The sequence below is a fragment of the Marmota marmota genome, unplaced genomic scaffold, assembly GCF_001458135.2.
Source record: "Marmota marmota marmota unplaced genomic scaffold, marMar, whole genome shotgun sequence".
Taxonomy (NCBI): Eukaryota; Metazoa; Chordata; class Mammalia; order Rodentia; family Sciuridae; genus Marmota; species Marmota marmota.
This window is the reverse complement of record NW_025999869.1, coordinates 24,016,584-24,038,734: the sequence shown is the minus strand read 5'-3', so window position 1 is coordinate 24,038,734 and position 22,151 is coordinate 24,016,584. Positions and strand designations below refer to the sequence as shown.

At 36.7% G+C, this 22,151-nt stretch overlaps 1 protein-coding gene across 2 annotated transcripts in view; it reads right to left on the bottom strand.

Annotated features, from left to right (window-relative positions):
- Positions 1-22,151, bottom strand: part of Hspa4 (heat shock protein family A (Hsp70) member 4) — a 46,130-nt gene that overhangs the window by 20,310 nt on the left and 3,669 nt on the right. The window contains exons 2-7 of one of the 2 annotated variants that reach the window (XM_015492758.2): positions 13,492-13,549; positions 11,201-11,341; positions 9,068-9,190; positions 6,529-6,628; positions 5,608-5,741; positions 3,976-4,220 (exon numbers count right to left, since the gene is read on the bottom strand). In XM_015492758.2, coding sequence (XP_015348244.1) covers positions 3,976-4,220; positions 5,608-5,741; positions 6,529-6,628; positions 9,068-9,190; positions 11,201-11,341; positions 13,492-13,549 — 801 coding nt within the window. The remainder of the gene's footprint in view (positions 1-3,975; positions 4,221-5,607; positions 5,742-6,528; positions 6,629-9,067; positions 9,191-11,200; positions 11,342-13,491; positions 13,550-22,151) is intronic. The other variant, XM_048783591.1, reaches the window with a different exon arrangement.

Below are 22,151 nucleotides of genomic sequence, written 5' to 3'. Positions count from 1 at the left end.
AAACAAATCACTGAAGGCACAATTACTCATCATCAATTCTGTAAAAGATAGCAAAACAACAGCATAAAATATACTTGAAAACACCAAAAAAACAAAACTAAGCAAGTCACTTTGAAAATAGCAGACATAATCAGGTAGGGCTTGCACTCCAAAGGAAAAGTAAAAAAAGGCCTTGTTGAGGTACACAGGAATAGCAAAAAGTCCCATCAAAGAAAAAAAGGATTACACTGAGGAAAAACTGCTGGTAAGAAAATGCAAATTGAGAAGAACAACAGCAGTTAACTACAAAGAAAGATATAAGAGGAAACAGATCTCGGAAAGTTAAAAAGCTACATTTTTAAAATATTTCACAAAAACATGCTCTGGAGCAGTGAAATTTTTAAAAAATGCATTTCACAATGCCTTTCTAAAGGTTGAGAAATACTTATTTCACCTAAAAATGAGTAAAAAGAATAGAATGGGCTAGGGTTGTGGCTGAGTGGTAGAGTGCTTGCCTAGCATGCATGAGGCACTGGATTCGATCCTCAGCACCACATAAAAAATAAAAAATAAAGATACCGTGTCCACCTAAAACTAAAAATAAATACTAAAAAAAAAAAATACAGGGACAACAAGTACATTGGTAGTTGCCTCAAAGAGGAATTTAGAGTGACCACTAATGTGGGTACAGGGTTTCTGTTTGGAGGTGACAAAAACTTTCCATAATTAGATAGTGACCGACAGGTGAACAATCTTCTGCATATCCTAAACACCACTAAATTTTACACTTTAAAATGGTGAGTTTTATGGCATGTGAATTCTGTTTCAATTAAAAAAAGATACAGGAAATGAAACAACAAATCAGAATTAGAAAAAATTAGAAACAAATAACATATCAGAAATAAAAACTAACTAGGGCTGGCAGAGCATTTGCATAGTATGCTTAAAGCCTGGGTTCAATCCTTTGAACTGCCCCCAAAAGGCACGGGGCGGGGACATGACACCAACCAGGTACATAAGAGCAAACAACCCCAGTAGATAATGACAAGAATAGATAATGATTGAATAGAGAATGACAAACACAGAAGACAGACAAGGACAATCCAATATAATTATATATGAGTTTCCAAAGAATAAAACCATAGCATGAAAACAGAATAGTCAATGTAATTCAAGAAAACTTAACTCAAAAACAATTATATTTAAATTTTTAAGTTCTGAAACTACTAAAAAAGAAACTCATATACCTAGCAAAAACTAATCCAAAACAGCGAACACCTAAACATATCACACTAAAAATATTTAGACTTTTAAGGGGAAAAAAAAAATAAGCATCTAGGTAAAAAAGAACAAATGGGGCTGGAATTGTAGTTCAGTAGTAGAGTGCTTGCCTAGCACCTGTCAGGCCCTGGGTTCAATCCTCAGTACCACATAAAGTAACATATGAAGACACTGTGTCCACAAATAACTAAAAAAAAAAAAGGACTAGGGATGCGGCTCAGTGGTTAAGCGCCTCTGGGTTCAATCCCTGGTACCAAGAAGAAAAAAGAACTGCATATAAACCAGCAATTCCAGTCACAGGTATATGCCCAAAGGCACTGACAACATATTTCAAATATGTGTTCATAAATGCACACAGTACTTACTTATCACTACAGCTAAAGGTGGAAACAAATACCCCTCAACTGAGAAATGAAAATATAAAATGTGGCATATGCATACAATATAATATCATTTGTCAAAAAGTAAGCAATGGTCAGGCACAGTGGTACACACCTATAATCCCATTGGCTTGGGAGGCTGAGATAGGAGGATTGCAAGTTCAAAGCCAGCCTCAGCAAAAGCAAGGGGATAAGCAACTCAGTGAGACCCTGTCTCTAAATAAAATACAAAATAAGGCTGGTGGCTCAGTGGTTGAGTGCCCCTGAGTTCAATCCCTGGTACCAATAAATAAATAAATAAATAAGCAAGCAAGCAAGCAAGCAAGCAATGAGCTGCTGATACATGTACAGACACAATGTGGATCAACCTCAAAAACATTATGCAAAGTTAAAGAAGTCAAACACATTATAAGATCTCACTTATCAAAATATCCAGAAAAAGCAGATCCAAAGAGAAAGCAGAGTGGTGGTTGTCAGGGTCCACTGATAAAGAAGTACAGCGTTTTATTTGGGGATGAAGTGTTTTTTTCACCCCATATAAGTGACTATACATTATGAATTGTGTTAAATACTTCAGAACTGGGCTGGGGTTGTGGCTCAGTGGCAGAGCGCTTGCTTGGCATGTATGAGGCACCGGGTTCGATTCTCGGGACCACGTATAAATAAATAAAGGTCCATCAACAACTTAAAAAAAAAAAACATTTTTTTTTAAATACTACTGAATTGGGGCTGGGGGTGTGGCTCAAGCGGTAGGGCGATCGCCTGGCATGCGTGCGTCCCAGGTTCGATCCTCAGCACCACATACAAACAAAGATGTTGTGTCTGCCAAAAATTAAAAAATAAATATTAAAAAATTCTCTCTCTAAAATAAATAAATAAATACTACTGAATTGTTCATTTTAAAATACTCATTTCAAAATTTTATGATGTGTAAAATGGCTTGGGAGGCTGAAGCAGGGGCATCAGAAGTTCAAAGCCAGCCTCAGCAACCTAGTGAAACCCTAAGCAACTATTCAGGACCCTGTCTCTAATATATTTTTTTTTCTAATATTTATTTTTTAGTTCTCGGCGGACACAACACCTTTGTATGTGGTGCTGAGGATCGAACCCGGGCTGCACACATGCCAGGTGAGCATGCTACCGCTTGAGCTACATCCCCAGCCCCAAGGACCCTGTCTCTAAATAAAAAATAAAAAGGGTTGGGGATACGGCTCAGTGGTTAAGTGCACCTGGATTTAATTCCTAAAATAAAAAATAAATAACTTTTTGGTATAACTATTACCTCAATATTTGTTTAAATGAAGAAAAAGTTAATTAGAAGAAATAGTATGAGAAATAATCTAGTTTTATTAAACAAATTCAAAAATAAAAACAGTGAACATAAAAGACTTAAATGAAGGCTTAAAACAGAGCACATAAAATCTCTGTGTTCTAACAGTGCATGGTACAACCAGCTTTTAAAAGCCAGCATACGCTGGCCTCCAGCCCCACGCATGCATACACACACACACACACACACACACACACACACACACGGGGAAGGGAGGGCTACTGCTCAATCACTTTTAAGTAGGAGAAAGGGGTGAGTACAAATATGAATACTGCTCAACAATAAATGCCATCTCAATATTTTAAGAACTGCTCAGACACACTTCCCCAAAGAAGCCATGAGTCTTGCCTGAATTATATGGCTAGAGTTAAAGCCAGAAGAACATCTCACTCCCATCATCCAAGCAACACAACCAGGAAACAATAACACTGAGTATTTCTGAGAATAGCTCTAAATGTCAATTACCCAAAACTGCAGTACTTTACAAAAAAAAAAAAAGGCTGTTGCCCTCGAATGATCCTAAACCACTCAAAAAGACCAATTTTTTTTTAGTTGTAGTTGGACACATTATCTTTTATTTATTTATTTTTATGTAGTGCTGAGGATTGAACCCAGCATCTCATACATGCTAGACGAGCGCTCTACCGCTGAGCCCCAGCCCCAAAAAAGACCAATTTCTTAATCAATGGCTAAACTAAATTTAATTCTACATTAAAGGACTTTGCCCTAGTTTAATGAAAACAAATAATTCATGTATAATGCACACATAAGAACTGACTTCCTAGAATATTTAAATGATCAGAACAAAACCACTACACTCTTACTAGAAAAACCAAACCCAACCTTTACATAAAAAGGTTCCAAACAGCCTAAAATTTTAACCCACAGAACTAAAGTCTGTCATATTAACAACCACAATTTCAACAACTAGTTAAAAATGGTCAATATAAGTGAGAGGGGAAAATATCACAATTCAGTTTAATATCAAAATATTAATATTATTACCTATTCATAGTTCCAGATACATCAACATCATTCATAAAACATTCAATGCTCAAAGGGAGGTCTGAAGCATTTGCACTCATCAATTTCTTCAGTTTCTCACACTCTTGAGACAGTCGTAATAATGCACGAATTTTAGACTTTATGTCTAGTTTGTATTTCTTCCCAAATTCTTCACAGAAGTGATTTACTAACACCTCATCAAATTTTCTGCCTCCCAGTGTCGTGTCAAATGCTGTGGCCAAAACCTTAGAAAAAGAAGATAATTAATCCAACAATTTACCAATCAATTTTAAAGTTTATCATGATGTATATTCAGTCAGTTAAAAAAAAAAAAACAAGCAGTAATGTATATGCTATGATTAAAAAGAGGTAATGTGCATGTCACTTAATCCTTATTAAAACTACACTATGAAAAACAGACATTATAGGCCGGGCACAGTGGCACACGCCTATAATTCCAGCGGCTAGGGAGGCAGAGACAGGAGGATCACAAGTTCAAAGCCAGCCTCAGCACTTTAGCAAGGCGCTAAGCAACTCAGTGAGACCCTGTCTCTAATACAATACAAAATAGGGCTAAGGATGTGGTTCAGTGGTCAAATGCTCCTGAGTTCAGTCCCTGGTACCCAAAAAAATTTTTTTAAATAGATATTACAATTACAGAGTATGCTTCAGAAAGCTAGTTGAGATAATCTGCAGGTTACAAAATTACCAGAATGGTAGAAGTAGAATTCAAAATCAAATCTTGATTTCAAAACCTATGCCCTCCCCTCTATGACCATCTGACTCCCAATATGCATTACAACACCAAACACACTAATGTCATACACATACTTCTTTCTGTACATTTTATTATTTATTGTGGAACTACCATAAAGGAGCAAAAATCAAACATGAATATGATCACCCTCTGACTCCCACTCGCCGTTAACACTTCTACAATTCTATGTGCACAAAAGTGCTTTTTCCAGAGCTTTAAGCTTTCCAGAAATCAGTGTTAGTCTAGTTTCTTTTGGCATCCAAGTTCTAGTTCCCCTACCCTACTTCCAGAACACTCAAAAGCCTCAAGAGCAAGAAGAGTGCACCTTTACCATTGCCTCAATCCCCAGTGTAAAACACAAGAGAATTCATGTTGAAAAGAATTCTAGGGGCTGGAGTTGTGGCTCAGTAGTACAGCACTTGCCTGGTATATGTGAGGCCCAGGGTTCCATCCTCAGCACGACATATAAATACATAAATAAAAGATCCACTTACAACTAAAAAAATTTAAAAAAAAAAAGAAGAACTCCAACAAGTCTGCACTGTTTTGTTTTAAAAGGTTAGAAAAATAAGACTCAATGCTCTTACAAGCTTTTCCCTCAAGGTCTGTTTACTTTACTTCTCACCATGCCAACTCACGATAAATTTTGGGAGATATAATACTACAGATACCTTGAGTTTCCGGTTCATATGGCTCATAGAAAGTTTCCATTAGTGAAACAAAATTATTTACCTACTTATTTCAGCTAATCTCTCAAAAATGTATTATTACCATATTTTAGAAGACTATATATTAGACTATATATATTTAGAAGACTATATATTACCATATATTAGAAGACTATATTAATAGTCTTCTGGCAAAAATATACTTACTTTCAGTTTTCCTCTATTAAATGCACATACAGAAACTTGATAAGCAGAATGCCCCATGTCTACAAAAACTACATTTCTTGGTTTCTCTTCTAAGGCAGGAAGATCTTGCTTATAGATTCCATATGCAAGAGCAACTACACAAGAAAAATAAATTCAACATAATGGCATTGTCTAAACAATAAAATTCATTTAAGCAGGAATAAACAAGTTTTATATATCATGAATGGGACTTCATTAGATAGAATCCAATTCTTTATATAAATCACATAATGTATTCATAAGGAGTAACAAATTCAAAGAGTTAAATGCTAACAATCAGTTAGGGTTCCTTTAGTTTGACTTCAGCAAATTCCCCAAACCAACTTCCCAACTCTCCAAACATTACTTTTCCTCAACCCCTTCTACTGATTCCAGGTTAACATTCCCATGTGTCCAGTCCTGGATGATGCTTTATGCCCACTTTTCTGACCACCAGTCCACAACTCAAAGAGAAAGAAAACCATGAAACCAAATGCACACGATAAGTGTATTCCTTTCCAAACAAGTATATGATCAAATATCACAGTGTGTATTTTATCAGTACAGAAAAGATACTGGTCAGATGAAGTCTTCACAGCTGACATAATATACAAAAACACTATGACACACAGGTGATAAAAGAGAATGGTAGGGACTGGGGTTGTGGCTTAGTGGTAGGGTACTCGCCTAACACATCGAGGCTTTGGGTTCAATCCTCAGCACCACATAAAAATAAATAAGTAAAATAAAGGTATCATGTCCAACTATAACTAAAAAAATATTTTAAAAAAAAAAAAGAGGATGGCAGCACTCCAAGCATACACAGCAAGAAACTCTAGGGTTTTAAGATTTCACCACTTCTAAGATTAAACTAATAAAAAAAATTAATAGTCCCTTACTTACCTGCAGTAGTTTCATTCATTAATCTCAGGCAATTAAGACCCGCAATCTGTGTCGCATCCATCACTGATCGTCTTTCTGCATCAGTATAGAAACAAGGAACCTACAACAAAATTTAGAAGCTTGCTATATGACAAACTTCATTTTAGCTAGTAATATCCAAGAACACCTCATATGCTTACAGGAATTCATTCTGTATATGATTAAAGTATTTCAAACCAGTAAGAAAAAGAACATTCAAAGTAGTATTGGCACAAATTTATTGCCATAATCCCAGTGGCTCAGGAGGCTTAAGCAGGAGGATTTCAAGTGCAAAGCCATCTCCCCAATTTAGAGATTCTCATCTTGAGTCCTGTCTCAAGATGAAAAATAAAAAAGCCTGGGGGTGTAGCTCAATGGTTAAGTAACTCTTGAGTTCAATCCCCAATACTAAAAAAATGTATTGCCATTACCTGTGTTACCTAACAGACCACAACAAGAGCAGAGGTTTTATTGTTTGTACTATTTGGTTTTGGCAGTACTGAGAAAAGAACCCAGGGGCACTCTACCACTAAGCCATATCCCCAGCTCCCAAAATGTTTTATACTGAGACATGTTCTCACTAAGATGCTTAAACTTGCAATCTTCCTGCCTTAGCCTTGCAAATGGGATCGGGAATGTGCTAACACACCCAGCTACAGCAGAAGCTACTTTAATATAAAGGCCCCTGCCTGGCAAATAAGAACTCAACTGGCATCTAAGAACTTGATTAATAAATAGTTCCCTGAGAGCTGGGATTGTGGCTCAGCGGTAGAGCACTCGCCTAGCACATGCAAGGCCTTGGGTTCGATCCTCAGCACCACATAAAAATAAAAATATTGTGTCCAACAACAACTAAAAATAAATATTTTTTATAAATAAATAAATAGTTCTCTAAATTGACAGAAAAATTTCCCTAGCTGATTAAGTGTGCCTCACTATGCCTGAATTGTTTATACAAAGTAGTTTATACTGACCATCTTTTGTTGTTCTGGGAATCTATGTGACTGACCACCATCCTATCCCCCCAACCCACCCCACACCAAAAAAAAAGGAACTAAACTTATAGAACGAGACAAAATTTTCCTGGTAAAGGACACTTCATACATGTTGTTAAACCTCGTTGGCAAATGAGTGCATTCTGACTTTTGAAAATTTGTGCCTAGTTTCCTTTAGAAGTTACCTCATGTATCCTTTCTCTTTGTGATTTTGCCTTGTATCATTTTGTTGTAATAAAGTGTGAGTAAACTCTATGCTGTACTGTGAATCTTCCTTGCAAATCACTAAAATTCAGTGTGGTCTTAAATATCTCCAAACAGGACTTAACATACCATCTTTTTTTTTGTTTGTTTGGTACCAGGGATTGAACTCAGGGTCACTTAACCACTGAGCCACATCCCCAAACTTTTTTTATATTTTAGAGACAAGGTCTCGCTGAGTTGCTTATAGCCTCACTAAATTGCTGAGGCTGGCTCTGAACTCGCTATCCTCTTGTCTCAGCCTCCCCAAGCCACCGGGATTACAGGCATGCACCACCCCACCCAGCTAACATACCATCTTTTAAACCATTCTCCAATACTGAAAAGAGCCACTCAGGCATTCCATTATTTTATGTAAATTTTACTTCAGTATAATTCAGGATCTAAGTTAAGGGCACTAAATAGAGAAATGCAGACAAATCAGAGCGAACAATGGAGAGCTGTGGAAAGGTGAAGTATCTAAGATGTCTGCTACCAGCCATTAGGCAATCAGAGTCATTGCACCTTAGCTCTTGTAGCATTTTTAGTCTTCTCTGCATCCCCAGAATTGTGGTACATAGCTATAATCCAACTGTTGCTGAAAAACATCAATTCTACTTTACTAGATAACCAAAGACCAAGGAATTTACCAGACAACAAACCTACCAGTCCTTGTTTTACCAATCAATGTACCAACATTGAGACAAAAGCCAGAGTCAAAGTATCAAATAAGTAGACTCAGTGACAAAGCCAACATAGCCACTCATATTTCAATAGCCTCTAGGACTCCACCACAATGCAAGCACAAAGCTGCAAGTACCCAGGCTTATACCTAAACAGGGAAATGGGAAAACACCTAAACAGGGAAATGGGAAAACACCTAAACAGGGAAATGGGAAAGACAAGATGAAATTTACTGCTGCCTTATATTTAGTGCTAGATACAGAAACAAACAAAAATAGAGGAAAAAGCCATTTATATTTGAAGACAATCAATTCCAACAAGCAGCTACTCTGTGCTAGACACTATAATAGGTACTGAAAAAGAAATCAAAGTGGGTTGAGACAAACCCTAAAGAATAGACAAGATTTAAATAGGTAGAACAATGGAGAAGAAATAAGCAAGAGCTAGAAGGCAGAAAAAAATACTTAAGAAAATGAAAATTAGTTAAGTTTTTTAAATTATCATTACAATGGAGACAGAAACAATTTTACTTGCAATTAATAGCATTCTTCTCTTTGCTTTTTGATTCAAGTTCCTAAAATCATATTAGGAATCAAACTTACTGAAACAACACAGTCAACAACGGGCTTCTTAAGAACACTCTCTGCTGTCTCCTTCAATTTGGACAAAAGCATGGCAGTCACCTGCTCAGTGGTAAAATTCCGCTCTTCTTCCATATATGTCACCTGAAAGAAAACAACAAAAGAATCTAGATTTGCTGTTATTTCCTCATGTCCTAGTCCTAACAATCTAAAACGAATAATGCCTCACATTATCCACCATCTATTAACACTATTAACACTATCTCAAAAGGGAACTGAAGAAAGCTAAATTTTGCAAACCTGAAGACAACTTTAGCTTATAAACATGCTTTCCAAACATGACACTTGAAAATGGAAGGCCCCAATGGAAAAAACAAAACCTAAGACAATTACCCATGCAGAAGCAAAGTGGTATAGCTCACCATGACCCACACTGCCCCTCCAGGAAAGAGGGCTGGTAGTGGCAACTACTTTGTCATCTGGCATATTGTGTGTGTTTTACTTTGTTTACTGTAATTAGCTTATTATTCATCTCCCCAGTTATGATCCAACCTAATCTAAAGAAATGGTTTTTATCTAATTTGCCAACAGCTGGACACCCATAGTAAACACTGGCTGAATTAAAGAATAACTAATCAACAAGAGTTTTTTGTTTTGTTTCAGTTTCAAAATAAAGCCATACCCTAGATTAATGCCCAGAATAATACATCCCACATGCCCATACTTCCCAATTATAATTCCAACAGAAAATGTTGCTGTCTTTTTTTAGGTGCTACCCCAACTCAGCTTGAATGACATCTTCTCTTTACTCCCCAGCTGGATCAAGACAGACCATGGGAGTGCTGGAAATATAGCTCAGTTGGGTAGAGTGCTTGTCTCACATTGCACAATGGCCCTGGGTTCAATTCCCAGCACCACCCAAAAAAAAAAAAACCTGATCATGGTTTTGAATCTAACATTTACTCACCCCACTGCACAACAAAGATGGGGGAAATGTCCTCTCACTGAGCCCTTTCTAAAATCCCCCTTTTCTATCCTATAAGCTGAATTCTTAGTCAACTCCTCCCCCTTAGACAAGGTACTCCAGATTTTCTTAGCCTCTTTCCTCCTCTGACTTCTTTCAATGTTTGTAACTCAAGCTGCCAATATTCATCCTATTTCCTATTGGTAAATAGTCCTCATTTCATCATCTCCCTTTTGTTCCTTTTTCTCTCTTTTGCACCCCAGTTTCATTCCCTGCTATGCCATTCAAGCTGTCCTGAGATTGTTGCCACAGATATCCTAAGTAAACCCAGTGAACATTCTTTAATTTTTCACTTCTAAACTTGACTAAATTCTCAGCTACAATAGCACAACTATCTTGTTTTCACATTTCTCACCATCTCTTCACTTTCAAGGCTTTTCTCATGATTCTTATTTCTTCAACTGAGGCATCTCAAATACCAATTATCTCTCTAAACTCAATGCCTGAAAAACTCAACTGCACTCTACCTCTGAATACAAGAGGCAGCTGTGTCTACCCTACTCATCTCCTAGTCTTTCCCGTTTTGTTCAATACTGCTCCACAAAAAGACTTCTCTACTTGTCCCAGAGATAAAGACCAAAATCATCCCCCCCCAAAAAAAAAACTCTTTCCAACCTAACTCCCATCATCAAGATTATGACCACCTACTTGATTAATAACTTTAAAAATATTGATTATTTTGCTTGCTCTTCCACAAGCCATTTCCTAAAAATCACACTATAAAGTCTACTGCCTCAGTGAGCAGGACAAAGAGCAACAGCTGTGTTAACTTCAAACCATCATTCCCCAGATCTCCAATGCATATTAACAGCATCACCAGTGTCTCCCAACCAAAATCCAGATCATTCAAAAATGTCAAATGATCTTTTATCAGCAAAAGTTTTTCCTAAGCATTTTTTTTTATTTTTTTTTAGTTGTTAATAGATCTTTTTTTTTAAATTTATTTATATGCAATGCTGAGAATCGAACCCAGTGCCTCACACATGCCAGGCAAGTGCACTACCGCTGAGCCACAGCCCCAGCCATTTCCTAAGCACTTTTAATACAATTTATATTAGAAAGGTATTGATATACACTCAGCTGATAAAATACTGCTTTTTAATCATGAGGTATTATTTTGAGAACCTTACCTTTATACCCGTTAATCCAGAGGACAACTGTACAATATCATACGCAAGGCTGGATTTTTCTGCCTCGACAAACGGATCAGAGAATGCTCGGCCATGAAATCTTTTAAATCCTTGGACTGTGTTCTTTGCATTGGAAATTATCTAAGAAAAAGAAGATCAAAATACAGAAAACTACTATTAATTACTTTTTTTAATTTTCAACAATCATTTTAACTTCATAAAGTTTTTTCTTCTTTGTTTCAGTTTTCTTCAGACACTCAACCTTTCTCAACAGAGGCCATTAGCATATGAAATGAAGGACAAGAAAGGCACATGGGTCTCCTGGTGGAAGGGCTGAAGCCAGAATCCAGCTTTTCTTGCTCTTCCTGCTCCTCCATGATGTCAGGTCACTTCATTTTGAAAATATTTTCTGTTCTCAAACTTCTAATAAACATTTACATAAAATAAATATTAGTTTTTCAAAATGGTCCAAAGTTTGTGGTTCAAACTTTCTTTTTTTTTTTTTTCAGGTTTTTAAAATAATTGTTATTTTTTAAAAGTGGTTCAAAATTTCTAGGTACAAACTCAACAATATATACTAATCCAGAAATTCTAGTTTAAAAAAAAGTTCTGTAAAGAAAAAATATTACACAAAGTACATAAAGATGAATGGAAAAGGATACTGGAATACTGGGAAAATATTACTTATAACTGGCAAAAAACTGAAAAGTAATGGCCTTTTTGTGGAATCAGAGTTTTAGGATTAAAAAAGAAATAAGTATTTTTTCTTCTGTCAAAATTAAATAAGTAAACAACAGGCAAAAGACTGGAAAACAGCCTGTATGCTCCTGTAAAAGCAGGAAAATGGCAAAACAAATTAAGGCACAACCACACAATGAGTCTTATCATACAAGAAGTAAGACAACTGAAAAGACATATACTATGCTGTACACTTTCTTACAGGGAAAGCACATTTATGAGATTAGGAAGTATACACATTAATTTTTTTTTTGGGGGGGGGGGGTAACAAGATGAACTCATGGGCACTCAACCACTGAGCCACATCCCTAGCCCTATTTTATATCTTATTTAGAGATAGGTTCTCATTGAGTTGCTTAGCACCTCATTTTTGCTGAGGCTGGCTTTGAACTCGCAATTCTACTGCTTCAGCCTCCCAAGCAGCTGGGATTACAGGAGAGCACTACCGATGCCCAGTCACATTAAAATACTAACCATGAAGCTAGGGATGTAGTTCAGTGGTAAGGCACACACTTACATATATCTAGTTTCTAATTCTAAACTAAACTATAACTTATAGGGGAAAAATGCTGGCAAAGACATTTTGAAAATACTAGAATGAACTTGTGCTTGAGATTTACTAGCTTCTCCTCCCAACTGAAGATGTAAGAAGTCCTTCACAGGAGATATTACAGAATTCTTTTGCATCAGTTATGTCAAAGGGCCCACACAGTTCTTTTGTAAAACAAGTAAGGCCGCCAATGTTAGGCTCTGCTTGAGAAAGCTGCCAAAAAGAAACTATATCACAGTAACTGTGTTAACCTAGAATTGGACTTTCAATTTAATACAATAACTATTCTCAATAATGAAAACAGGTTTAAAAATAGGAAGAAGTCACTGGAATTTTAGGAAAAAAAAATTGAAAATAGCACTATATTTGCTATCTACTGCCACCTAAAATATCTTAACCATTCTACAAATAAGTGTATAAAACACCCAATTTAATTAAAAACCAACTGATCAAGCATCATTCTTAGGATCCTAAATTTTAGGTCCTGTCTGGTCCAAATGGGGAGTTACTCACTTTACATGTTGCTCCAGAACAAAGTCAAACATGCAACTCCATTTTACAGATACTTTAGACATTCAGAATTATGAAATTCTTGGGGGTTTGCTGCTCTAAAGGGTCTAATGTTTCAAGGACTGAAGTTAAATCCTTTAATGTTTCTAGAGCCATATTTTCCTTCCTTTAGAAAACTTGGATTACAAGAGCAACGATGACCTTAAATATAAGTAGAAAGGCCGAACAAAGACAGACTTCAAGGAGCACTTAAAATATCACGAATCAAACAAGCCTTGCTTTAAACAAAATCTGAGTAAAAATACACCTAAGCAGTTTATATTGACCATATTACACTACTATTGTTAATTAAAGTTATCTGCCTCCCACTCAAGTACATGGGAACCGAAATCAGGTCTGTCTTTGTCAGCTATATACCTAGGGTCTAGATTCTAGCTGCTGAACTAATGGATAGACAAACCAGAGAAATAGGTCATTTTAGGAAAAACTCTACCTGGCTTTTAGCTGCTGCTCCAATTGAACGATTCTTAGGACCAAAGGAAATACAAGCCCTAGAAGATAAAACAAACATTTAAGAATCAAATTTACTGCAATATTACATCCAAAACCACAGGAGGCAAGATTTCTGAATCTCACCTAAAAAGCCATATATCTTAATAAACAGTACACATTATGTCTATGATTTTTGACTTTTCTATTGAGGAATACTGCCCATGTAATAGGCTGCTTCTTAGAATAAGGCCTGTCATTTTAAAAATAGGAACATAAGTCCAATGTGATAATCACCTGTCTAGAATATTACAGAGAGAAGTGGACAAGGCAGTCTCCACCATCCTAATTTTTCAAGTCTTGTGTTCAAAATCCTAATGCAAAATAATGTACTCTCACATCAATGTATCAAGTAAACACTTTGGTTTTCAAGGCAGCTTGTAGCTTCATCAAGAACATATTTATATATTTATTGTCTAAAAATTTTTTTTTGGTACCGAGGGTTGAACTCAGGGGCACTCGACTTAACCACTCTCAAACTTAATCACTGAGCCACATCCCCAGCCCTTTTTTCTATTTTATTTAGAGACTATTCATTTATTAGTCTCACTGAGTTGCTTAGCACCTCGATTTTGCTGAGGCTGGCTTTGAACTCGATCCTCCTGACTCAGCCTCCCCCAGTCATTGGGATTATAGGCATATCAGCTACAAAACCTTTAATACAACTCCTGCCTACTGCATGTAAGTAAAAAGAAACTTTTCTAGAACTAGCTTCCAAGGACTCAGAATTACTGGCAAAAAACTTCATCCCCAATTCTTCACATTCTTCCAAATCACCAACTCATACACCAGTTTGATCTATGTTACTTCTTTTAGAAAGCAAAACTGAAACCTGCTTGAAGGTAAAAATATCGTGTTTAAACTTAAAAAGGCAGTTGTATTGAGAGTTGATACTCATGCTGTTATGGCTTCCATGTTTTTCTTACTAACCCCTTTAGAACTATGCTCTATGCTCTTTGGTGTCATCTCCCTTTCTAGTAGCTGCCTTCTATCAAACTAAAATATGGTAAAGTTCACCCATTTCACCCAAAAAAATCCTAAGACAACTGTTTCAAGAGTCAATTTCCCTCTCAAGCTAGTAAGCTTTTTCTTGTTCTTACTTTATAAACTGCTTCTATACACCACCCCATCTAATGTTCAGATGTGCCCTATCTTATCCCCATTTTACAGGAGAGGAAACTGAATTCAAAATGTTATTAACAAGTAAACTTATCGAGGTTCAAGCAATGGAGTCAGAACTCTAAATCATGTCGCCATACTTTACACTCCAGCACTGACTCTCTTTCTCCCAGCCCAGCAAACTGAATAAGAATAAGTGCTCTGGAGCCATACTACCTTGGTCCAAATATGACTACATTAAATTATCTTTCTGTTAATTCAGAACTGTTTGACATAAAACTCACAAGCCCTGTGCAAACTGGCACAATGCTGGGCCTCTCTGGACCTCAAAGGCCCTTTCCAACCAATAGGCTAAGAACCCTTATAAATCAGACTCCCAAAACTGCAGACATATGCTTACTGGATTAACCTGGGAGGAGACTATGGTATAGCCTTAGAGCTCATGAGATTGAATATTAAACTCTTTGGCCAAAAATGTGCAGGAGGTAGTCCCTCAAAAACACAGGTGTCAAGTCAGTTTGTCTGCAAATATGCCACTAATTACACAAATAAATAAAGTCTCCTGAATACCACTTAAAGGGCTCTCCTATCACAACCCATGTTGCCTTTTAGAAAGGGCTGAAGGGTCAGGCGTGGTGGCCCATGCCTGTAATCCCAGCATGGCTCAGGAGGCTGAGACAGGAGGATTCAAAGCCTGCCTCTAAATTAAAAAGGGCTGAGGATGTGGCTCAGAGATTGAACGCCCCTGGGTTCAATCTCTGGTATCCACCACCACCAACAACCGCCCCCAAAAAAAGGAAAGAAAAAGGTCTAATGCAATCTAACTCATTCCACTCCTTCCATTACAAAAAGGAAGCCCAGCCTAAGCACAATATTTGGCAAACCTACATCTTTTTAAAAACCACCAAATCTCATCTCTAAGGTGTGTGTGTGTGTGTGTGTGTATGTGTATGTGTATGTGTGTGTGTGTGTGTATGTGTGTGTATGTGTATATATATATATCACCCAAGATCTCAACCCCAACATATAAGTCAATTTATCTTCAATGATTTCCCGCAGTCCTTTTTTCAAACTTTTATCCCCTCCAAATTACTAGTTCTAAGAATTAAAAATAAAAAACATTGATATTGGGGCTGGGGTTGTGGCTCAGCAGTTGAGCGCTTGCCTAGCACAGGTGATGCACTAGGTTCAATCCTAAGCACCACATTAAGTAAATAAATAAAGGTAATGGTATTGTGTCTACCTACAACTAGAAAAAAATTAATATTCCCCAACTTTCCTATAAATCCTGCTGAATTATTAATCTCCTATTCTACCTCAATAAATAGAAGCAAGTTATCTTCCAAACAAACTACCTACCAACAAACACAGCCCAGATTGCTTAATATGGAACCTAAGTCCTCTCCTATCCCAACCCAATTCCATTTTCCAACTGTATTTCACCCACAGTTATCCAACATGAGTTGAATAAGATCTCCAAATTTCCTGGTTTGCTAAAAACCACTTTACACCTGAACTGCTCCAGTCCTTTAACTGTTCTCATCACCTACTTAGTAAAGCCTTCCCTATCCAAATAAAAATTAACCATTCGTAGCTCTTCAGACTTACTTCACTTCTACTTAGCACTAACCACAAACTGAATTATGATTGTTAACATATTTGCTTCCGCTTCTGAAACAGTGTTTATAAACAGTTCACAATTTATGTGTGAATCTAAAATTAACTGGGATGGGGCTGAGGTTGTGGTTCAGTGGTAAAGTTCTTGCCTAGCATGGGTGAGGCACTGGGTTCAATCCTCAGCACCACATAAAAATAAATAAATAAAAATAAAGGCATTGTGTCTTCCTACTACTAAAAAAAAAAAAATTAACTGAGAGTCAGGAGACATCATTAACAGTGATTTAAACACTAGTATGTATTACCATGTAAAATATGTATTGTTTAATGAAGCTTTCTAGTTATGACATGCATTATCAGGTCTCAATGCAAAATATGTAATTTAATAAAATGAGGTATTAGATCATGAACATGTGCTATAAAATGGCCATTAGCCACATATGGCTATTTAAACTTAAATAATTCAGTCCCACTGACCACATTTCAAGTATTCAATATGTAAGTATGGTTTGTGGCTACTCTTTGAACAATGCAAACACAGAACATTTCCTTCATCACAGAATGTTCTATTAGAACATACTGACTGATAGTATTGCTCCAGACAATATTCTCTTTGAAATATTTTTACTTACTTTTAAAATCTACATCTCTGTCATTAACAGTAAAAAGTGTTTTTCATGTCTCGAAGAGCCAAAAAAATATGTCTCAGAGCAAATGATTCAACTGCCTTTTTTTGGTCTATGCATATAAATTCCAAACAATGCCCAACTCCTTACAAAGCAATCAAATCTCACTAATGGAACTCAATCACCACTATGTAACGCAGCTATTAAATTTCAAAACAAGTACTAACTTCAATTGTGGAAAAATTCACTTTACTTACCATCTTACAAAATCATCAACATAATCAGTACATCAATTATTAATAGGCTAAAAAAGTTCCCTAACAATAATCCAACTACTGCACTAGAACAAGAAATGCATAGCTTTTCCATTTGCCATGTAAACATATGTACAGTAGATTTCAAGCTCTAGACTCAGTGCACACTGCTTTTCCAGCTGTGTGATACTGTTGTTATTATGAGATTCGATCAGATCATCTCTGAACAACGAAAATTACAGCAGCTATCTGATAGGAATACCACATATTAAATCTGATGATCTACCTTTAAAGGGCTTATCTCAGAGACTGGCACATCATAAATAATAAAATATTACCTGTTACAGTTACAATGAATCCACAGACTAGGTTTCAAACAAAAATATATCAACTAGTTTACTCTGAAAGTTGTTTAAAAATCTAGTCAGCCATCTTTAAAATAATTGATCAGGGCTTTTTAAAATCTTCCACTAAGAAGAAACAACTAGGGGCTGGGGATATAGCTCAGTTGTTAAGAGTGCTTGCCTTGCATACACAAGGCCCTGGGTTCAATCCCCAGCACCACAAAAAACAACAACAACAAAAAAAAAAAAAAAAAACTAAAAGTAATATGATCAATTTGCCAAGTGAGTCATGAAAAACAGCACCAAATGAAGCATTCTGAAATTAATATTACACATCATATTTAAATGAATAGAAAGCCTGAGAAGATTAAATTGCCTATTAGTGCCAATACTGCGACTTAGTTCAAAGTTTTCTTCCTTTCCCAACCTCCTCTCCAGTACTATCAATTGAGCCCAGAGCTGCATGCATGCTAGGCATAGAACTCTACCACTGATCCATACCCCTAAGCTCAACGTGAAAGAACTAAAGAAAGGTAGGTAGGTTGATCTTAAAGAAAATAAGGATTACCTGTAATTCCACAACCCTCACCCCACCACAGATGGCCATTATTATCATTTAGGTAAACTCTCCTATGCAATCCTAATAACCAAAAAAAATAATAAAAGTGAGGACTGGGGTTGTGGCTCAGAGGTAGAGTGCTCGCCTAGCATGCATGAGGCACTGGGTTTGATCCTCAGCACCACATAAATATAAAATATTGTGTCCACCTATAACTAAAAAATAAATATTTGTTAAAAAAAAGTGAACTGCCCTTTTCGGTTTACTCCTCCTTCAATAAATGCTCAGAATTTGGACATGAACAAGTATCACAAGAATACTCAAAGAAAATCTAACTACCTCCCACTCACAAGGTGCTTGCATACGATCCCTGTGGCAAGAAGCCTCTTTCATCCAAGCAGGTCAAGCTCCCTTGTCCCACAGATTTCATAGCGCCTTCACAAGCTAGGCAGTGTATTAGTGTTCTACATCTGATACTCCTAAATACTCTGAGAAAAGAACTATTATTGACCCACTTTATAATTAAAGAACCGATTCAAGTCAAGATAATTAAGTAAGCATTCAAGTCCAGGATTCAAAATCAAAAGAGTATCAGACTCCAAATTCTCTACCAGACCCTGTAAAATTCAATTCAACTCTACTTCATACCTTCAGACTATCCCAGTCCTCTCCTCCCAGTATTCTGATCCCATCTACTCAAGTCCCACTCCTATCTTTCCTCAGTACTTTATCCAACACCTATTTACCTCTCCTCTGCACAAAGGATTTCAAGACTGCATAAAACCTCACAGGTAATTGTACTCTTATTCTATGTACTATTGCTTTTTGTCATTCATATTCCCTCCTAGATCAGTTATACTAATAGACAGCAGGAATCTCTACCTCATATTTCCTCTCTACTCCATACAACAAAAATCCAATGCTGTGCAAACCTTGAGTATTCACCCACTTTGCTCTTAGAGAAACAGTATAGGAAGTTAACTCACCATTTGAGACCCCTATGTTCTAAACTTTAAGTCATAGAAACAGCACCCTTTTTCAACCAGAGAACAGTACTGTTCTCCCTTTCCTGGGTAAAAGATGCTATTGACCAAATATTTATGCACATTCTGATGGGTTATTATGAACAGCAGCAGTCAAACAAATCCTTAAAAGGCAGTTGCAAGTATAAGCTTATTTTACGTAAAACTACTTCCAGGATATCAGGGCAGTCGTTGCTCTAATTCACTTTCTCTTAAGGGGTGAAGAAAATTAGCTTTTCAGAGAACCTGTAATAAGCAGCTGTAGGCAAAACTGGCCTGGAATTGAATACTACCTAAATCAGAGTACTCTCTGGTTACTTCCTTAGCCCTGAACTAAAAAATATCAAAAAGTTAATATCAAACACCAAGCAAATCATGCTTTTGGGATCTTCAGTTCCTAAAATACAAGGAATTCTTACTTAATAAACTGTGCACATTAAAAAGAATATAACTAAGACTTGAAAGCCCAGCTTTCATTTTAGTGTCCTTATATATCATCCAGTAACAGCATTCATAAAAATGCAAGAAGTTATAGCAACATTACCAAATACTTTGGCAGAATGTACCATGTGTCAGGCATTACTCTAAGCACTAAGAAAAAGCCATGAATTATATAGTTTTAATTCATAATCCTCATAACCTCCAATGAAGTAGAGAAATCACTTCTGTTCCTAATAAAAATGCCTTATACTTTTGTAAAGTATTCTGGCAATACAATCTGAAACTTTAAGCATATCCTTTGCCCAAGCAATTTCACTTCTGGCAATCCAAGGAAATTTTAAAAATGCAAATGTAAATAGTTGAGAACTATTTGTAATGGCTTAAAAAATTAGAAATTACCTGTTTGAAGAAAATATAGTATAGCCATATATTTAAAATATTACATATTTAACAAGGCAAACATATTCATTGACTTTGAAAAACATCAAAATTGTAAGTGAGCGGGGTGCGGTGGCACATGCTTGTAATCCCAGCAGTTTGGGAGGCTGAGGCAGGAGGATCACTAGTTCCAAGCCAGCCTCAGTAAAGGCAAGGCACTAAGCAATTCAGTGAGACCCTATCTCTAAATACAAAATAGGGCTGGGAATGTGGCTCAGTGGTAGAGTGCTCCTAAATTCAATCCCTGGTACCCTCTACCCACTTAAAAAAAAAAAAAAAGATAATGTATACACAATCCACAGAATTATTTTCATAAGTAGCTAATTTCTAGCCAAGCACAGTAGCACACACCTGTAATCCCAGAAGGTCAGGAGGCTGACACAGGAGGATCACAAGTCCAAAGCCAGTATCAGCAATTTAGTAAGGCCCTAAGCAACATAATGAGTCCATATCTCAAAATAAACAAAAAGGGCTGGGGATGTGGCTCAGTGTTTAAGTACTTCTGGGTTCAATCCCAAGTACAAAAAAAGTATCCCATTTCTAACCTGTCAATTTTTGCAAAGTATGGGCCAGTTAATTTCTGTAACATTTGGCAATCCAAACATTCTAAATTCTAAAAGAAGCTTTTGAGGTTGTACCCTTTCTACAGTAATAATCCAACTAAATACAGAAATAGTTTCTCATCTCATCCAAAGTCTATGATAAAAAAAAAAAAATCTCAATCTACAGGGTGCAGTGGCACCTGCCTGTAATCCAGCAGCTCAGACAGCTGAGACAGGAGGATCATGAGTTCAAAGCCAGCCTTAGCAACTTAGCAAGGCCCTAAGCAACTCAGTGAGTCCTTGCCTCAAAATTAAAAATATATTTAAAAAGTCACATTCCTGGGAATGTGACTCAGTGGTTAAGCATCCCTGGGTTCAATACCCTTTGCCCTCCACCAAAAAAAAAAAAAAAAACCTCAACCTGAACACTCAACTAAAAACCCCAAAATGAGGACTGGGGTTGTAGCTCAGTGGCAGAGTGATTGATTACCTAGCATGTGTGAGGCACTGGGTTCCATCCTCAGTACCACATAAAAATAAATAAATAAATAAAGGCGTTCCGTCCATCTACAACTACAAAAAAATTTTTTTAATTAAAAATTTAAAAAAAACAAAATGATGACAAAGTCCCATATTTCTCTCTTATATCACACTAGTGTAAATCAATCACCACATAAAATAGTATAATCAACCTACTTCCCTTCCCCTTCTCAAATCCATTCTCCTCAGACACACAAAAATAAATAAATATAAATAAGATCACTTCCCAGTGAACCTATTATAAAATGTTTTATATAATTTACAAAGTCCTGCCATAATCTAGTGTGCCCCCCTCATTTCATCTAACTCCTAACTCCTCATTTCATCTCATGCCTTTTTCTCAAGTGGCTCAAGGGCAGCCATGTTCCTCTAATCAAGTGTGCTAAACTTTTTTTACTCTGGTCTTAATACTTGCTCTTCCTTCTGCCTCAAACAGTTCTTACTCAAAACCACCATAACTTCCATGGTCAACTCCTACTCATACTCTAGGTCTCAAATGGCACTTCTTTCAAGAGCACCTTCCACCTCCACCCCACATCCAACTTAAATTAGGTGTCCTTGTTAAACTATCATATCCTGTACTTTTCCACCTTGTTCTTACCAGTTAGTAATTATATACTTTTGTTTAGTATCTGGATTTTTCCACTGGCCATGTCCCTAATGGGAGAAACTTGTTTATCACTCTACTCCTTAGGCACAGTGGCCGCCACTAGTGGCACTCAACATCTGGAAAAATGAAGGACTTCTGAATTTGGTTGAAAGGCAAATCTCTCTTCTGGCTAAGGCTCCACTGGCTCTTCAAAAACTGTTAGTCTGTAAACAAGTCAAAATAACACCTGGCATTTTGCCAGGGGAATGTTAAAGTTCGTAAACAAGTCTGGATGGTGCCTGGCAAAATGTCAGAGGGAGTGGTTTGAGAAGTAACAAAACCGAGCCATTAGGTGTAGAGATTCCTGATTGGTTGACTGATGTATCTAGTTTATGCTAATTAGATAAGCTGTGTGGAATGTATAAATACTGCTCCTGTCCTGCAATAAACGGCTCCTACTCCTGCTGTATCAACGTACACAAGTTATTCGTCACCCCCCCCCGGTTATTTTGC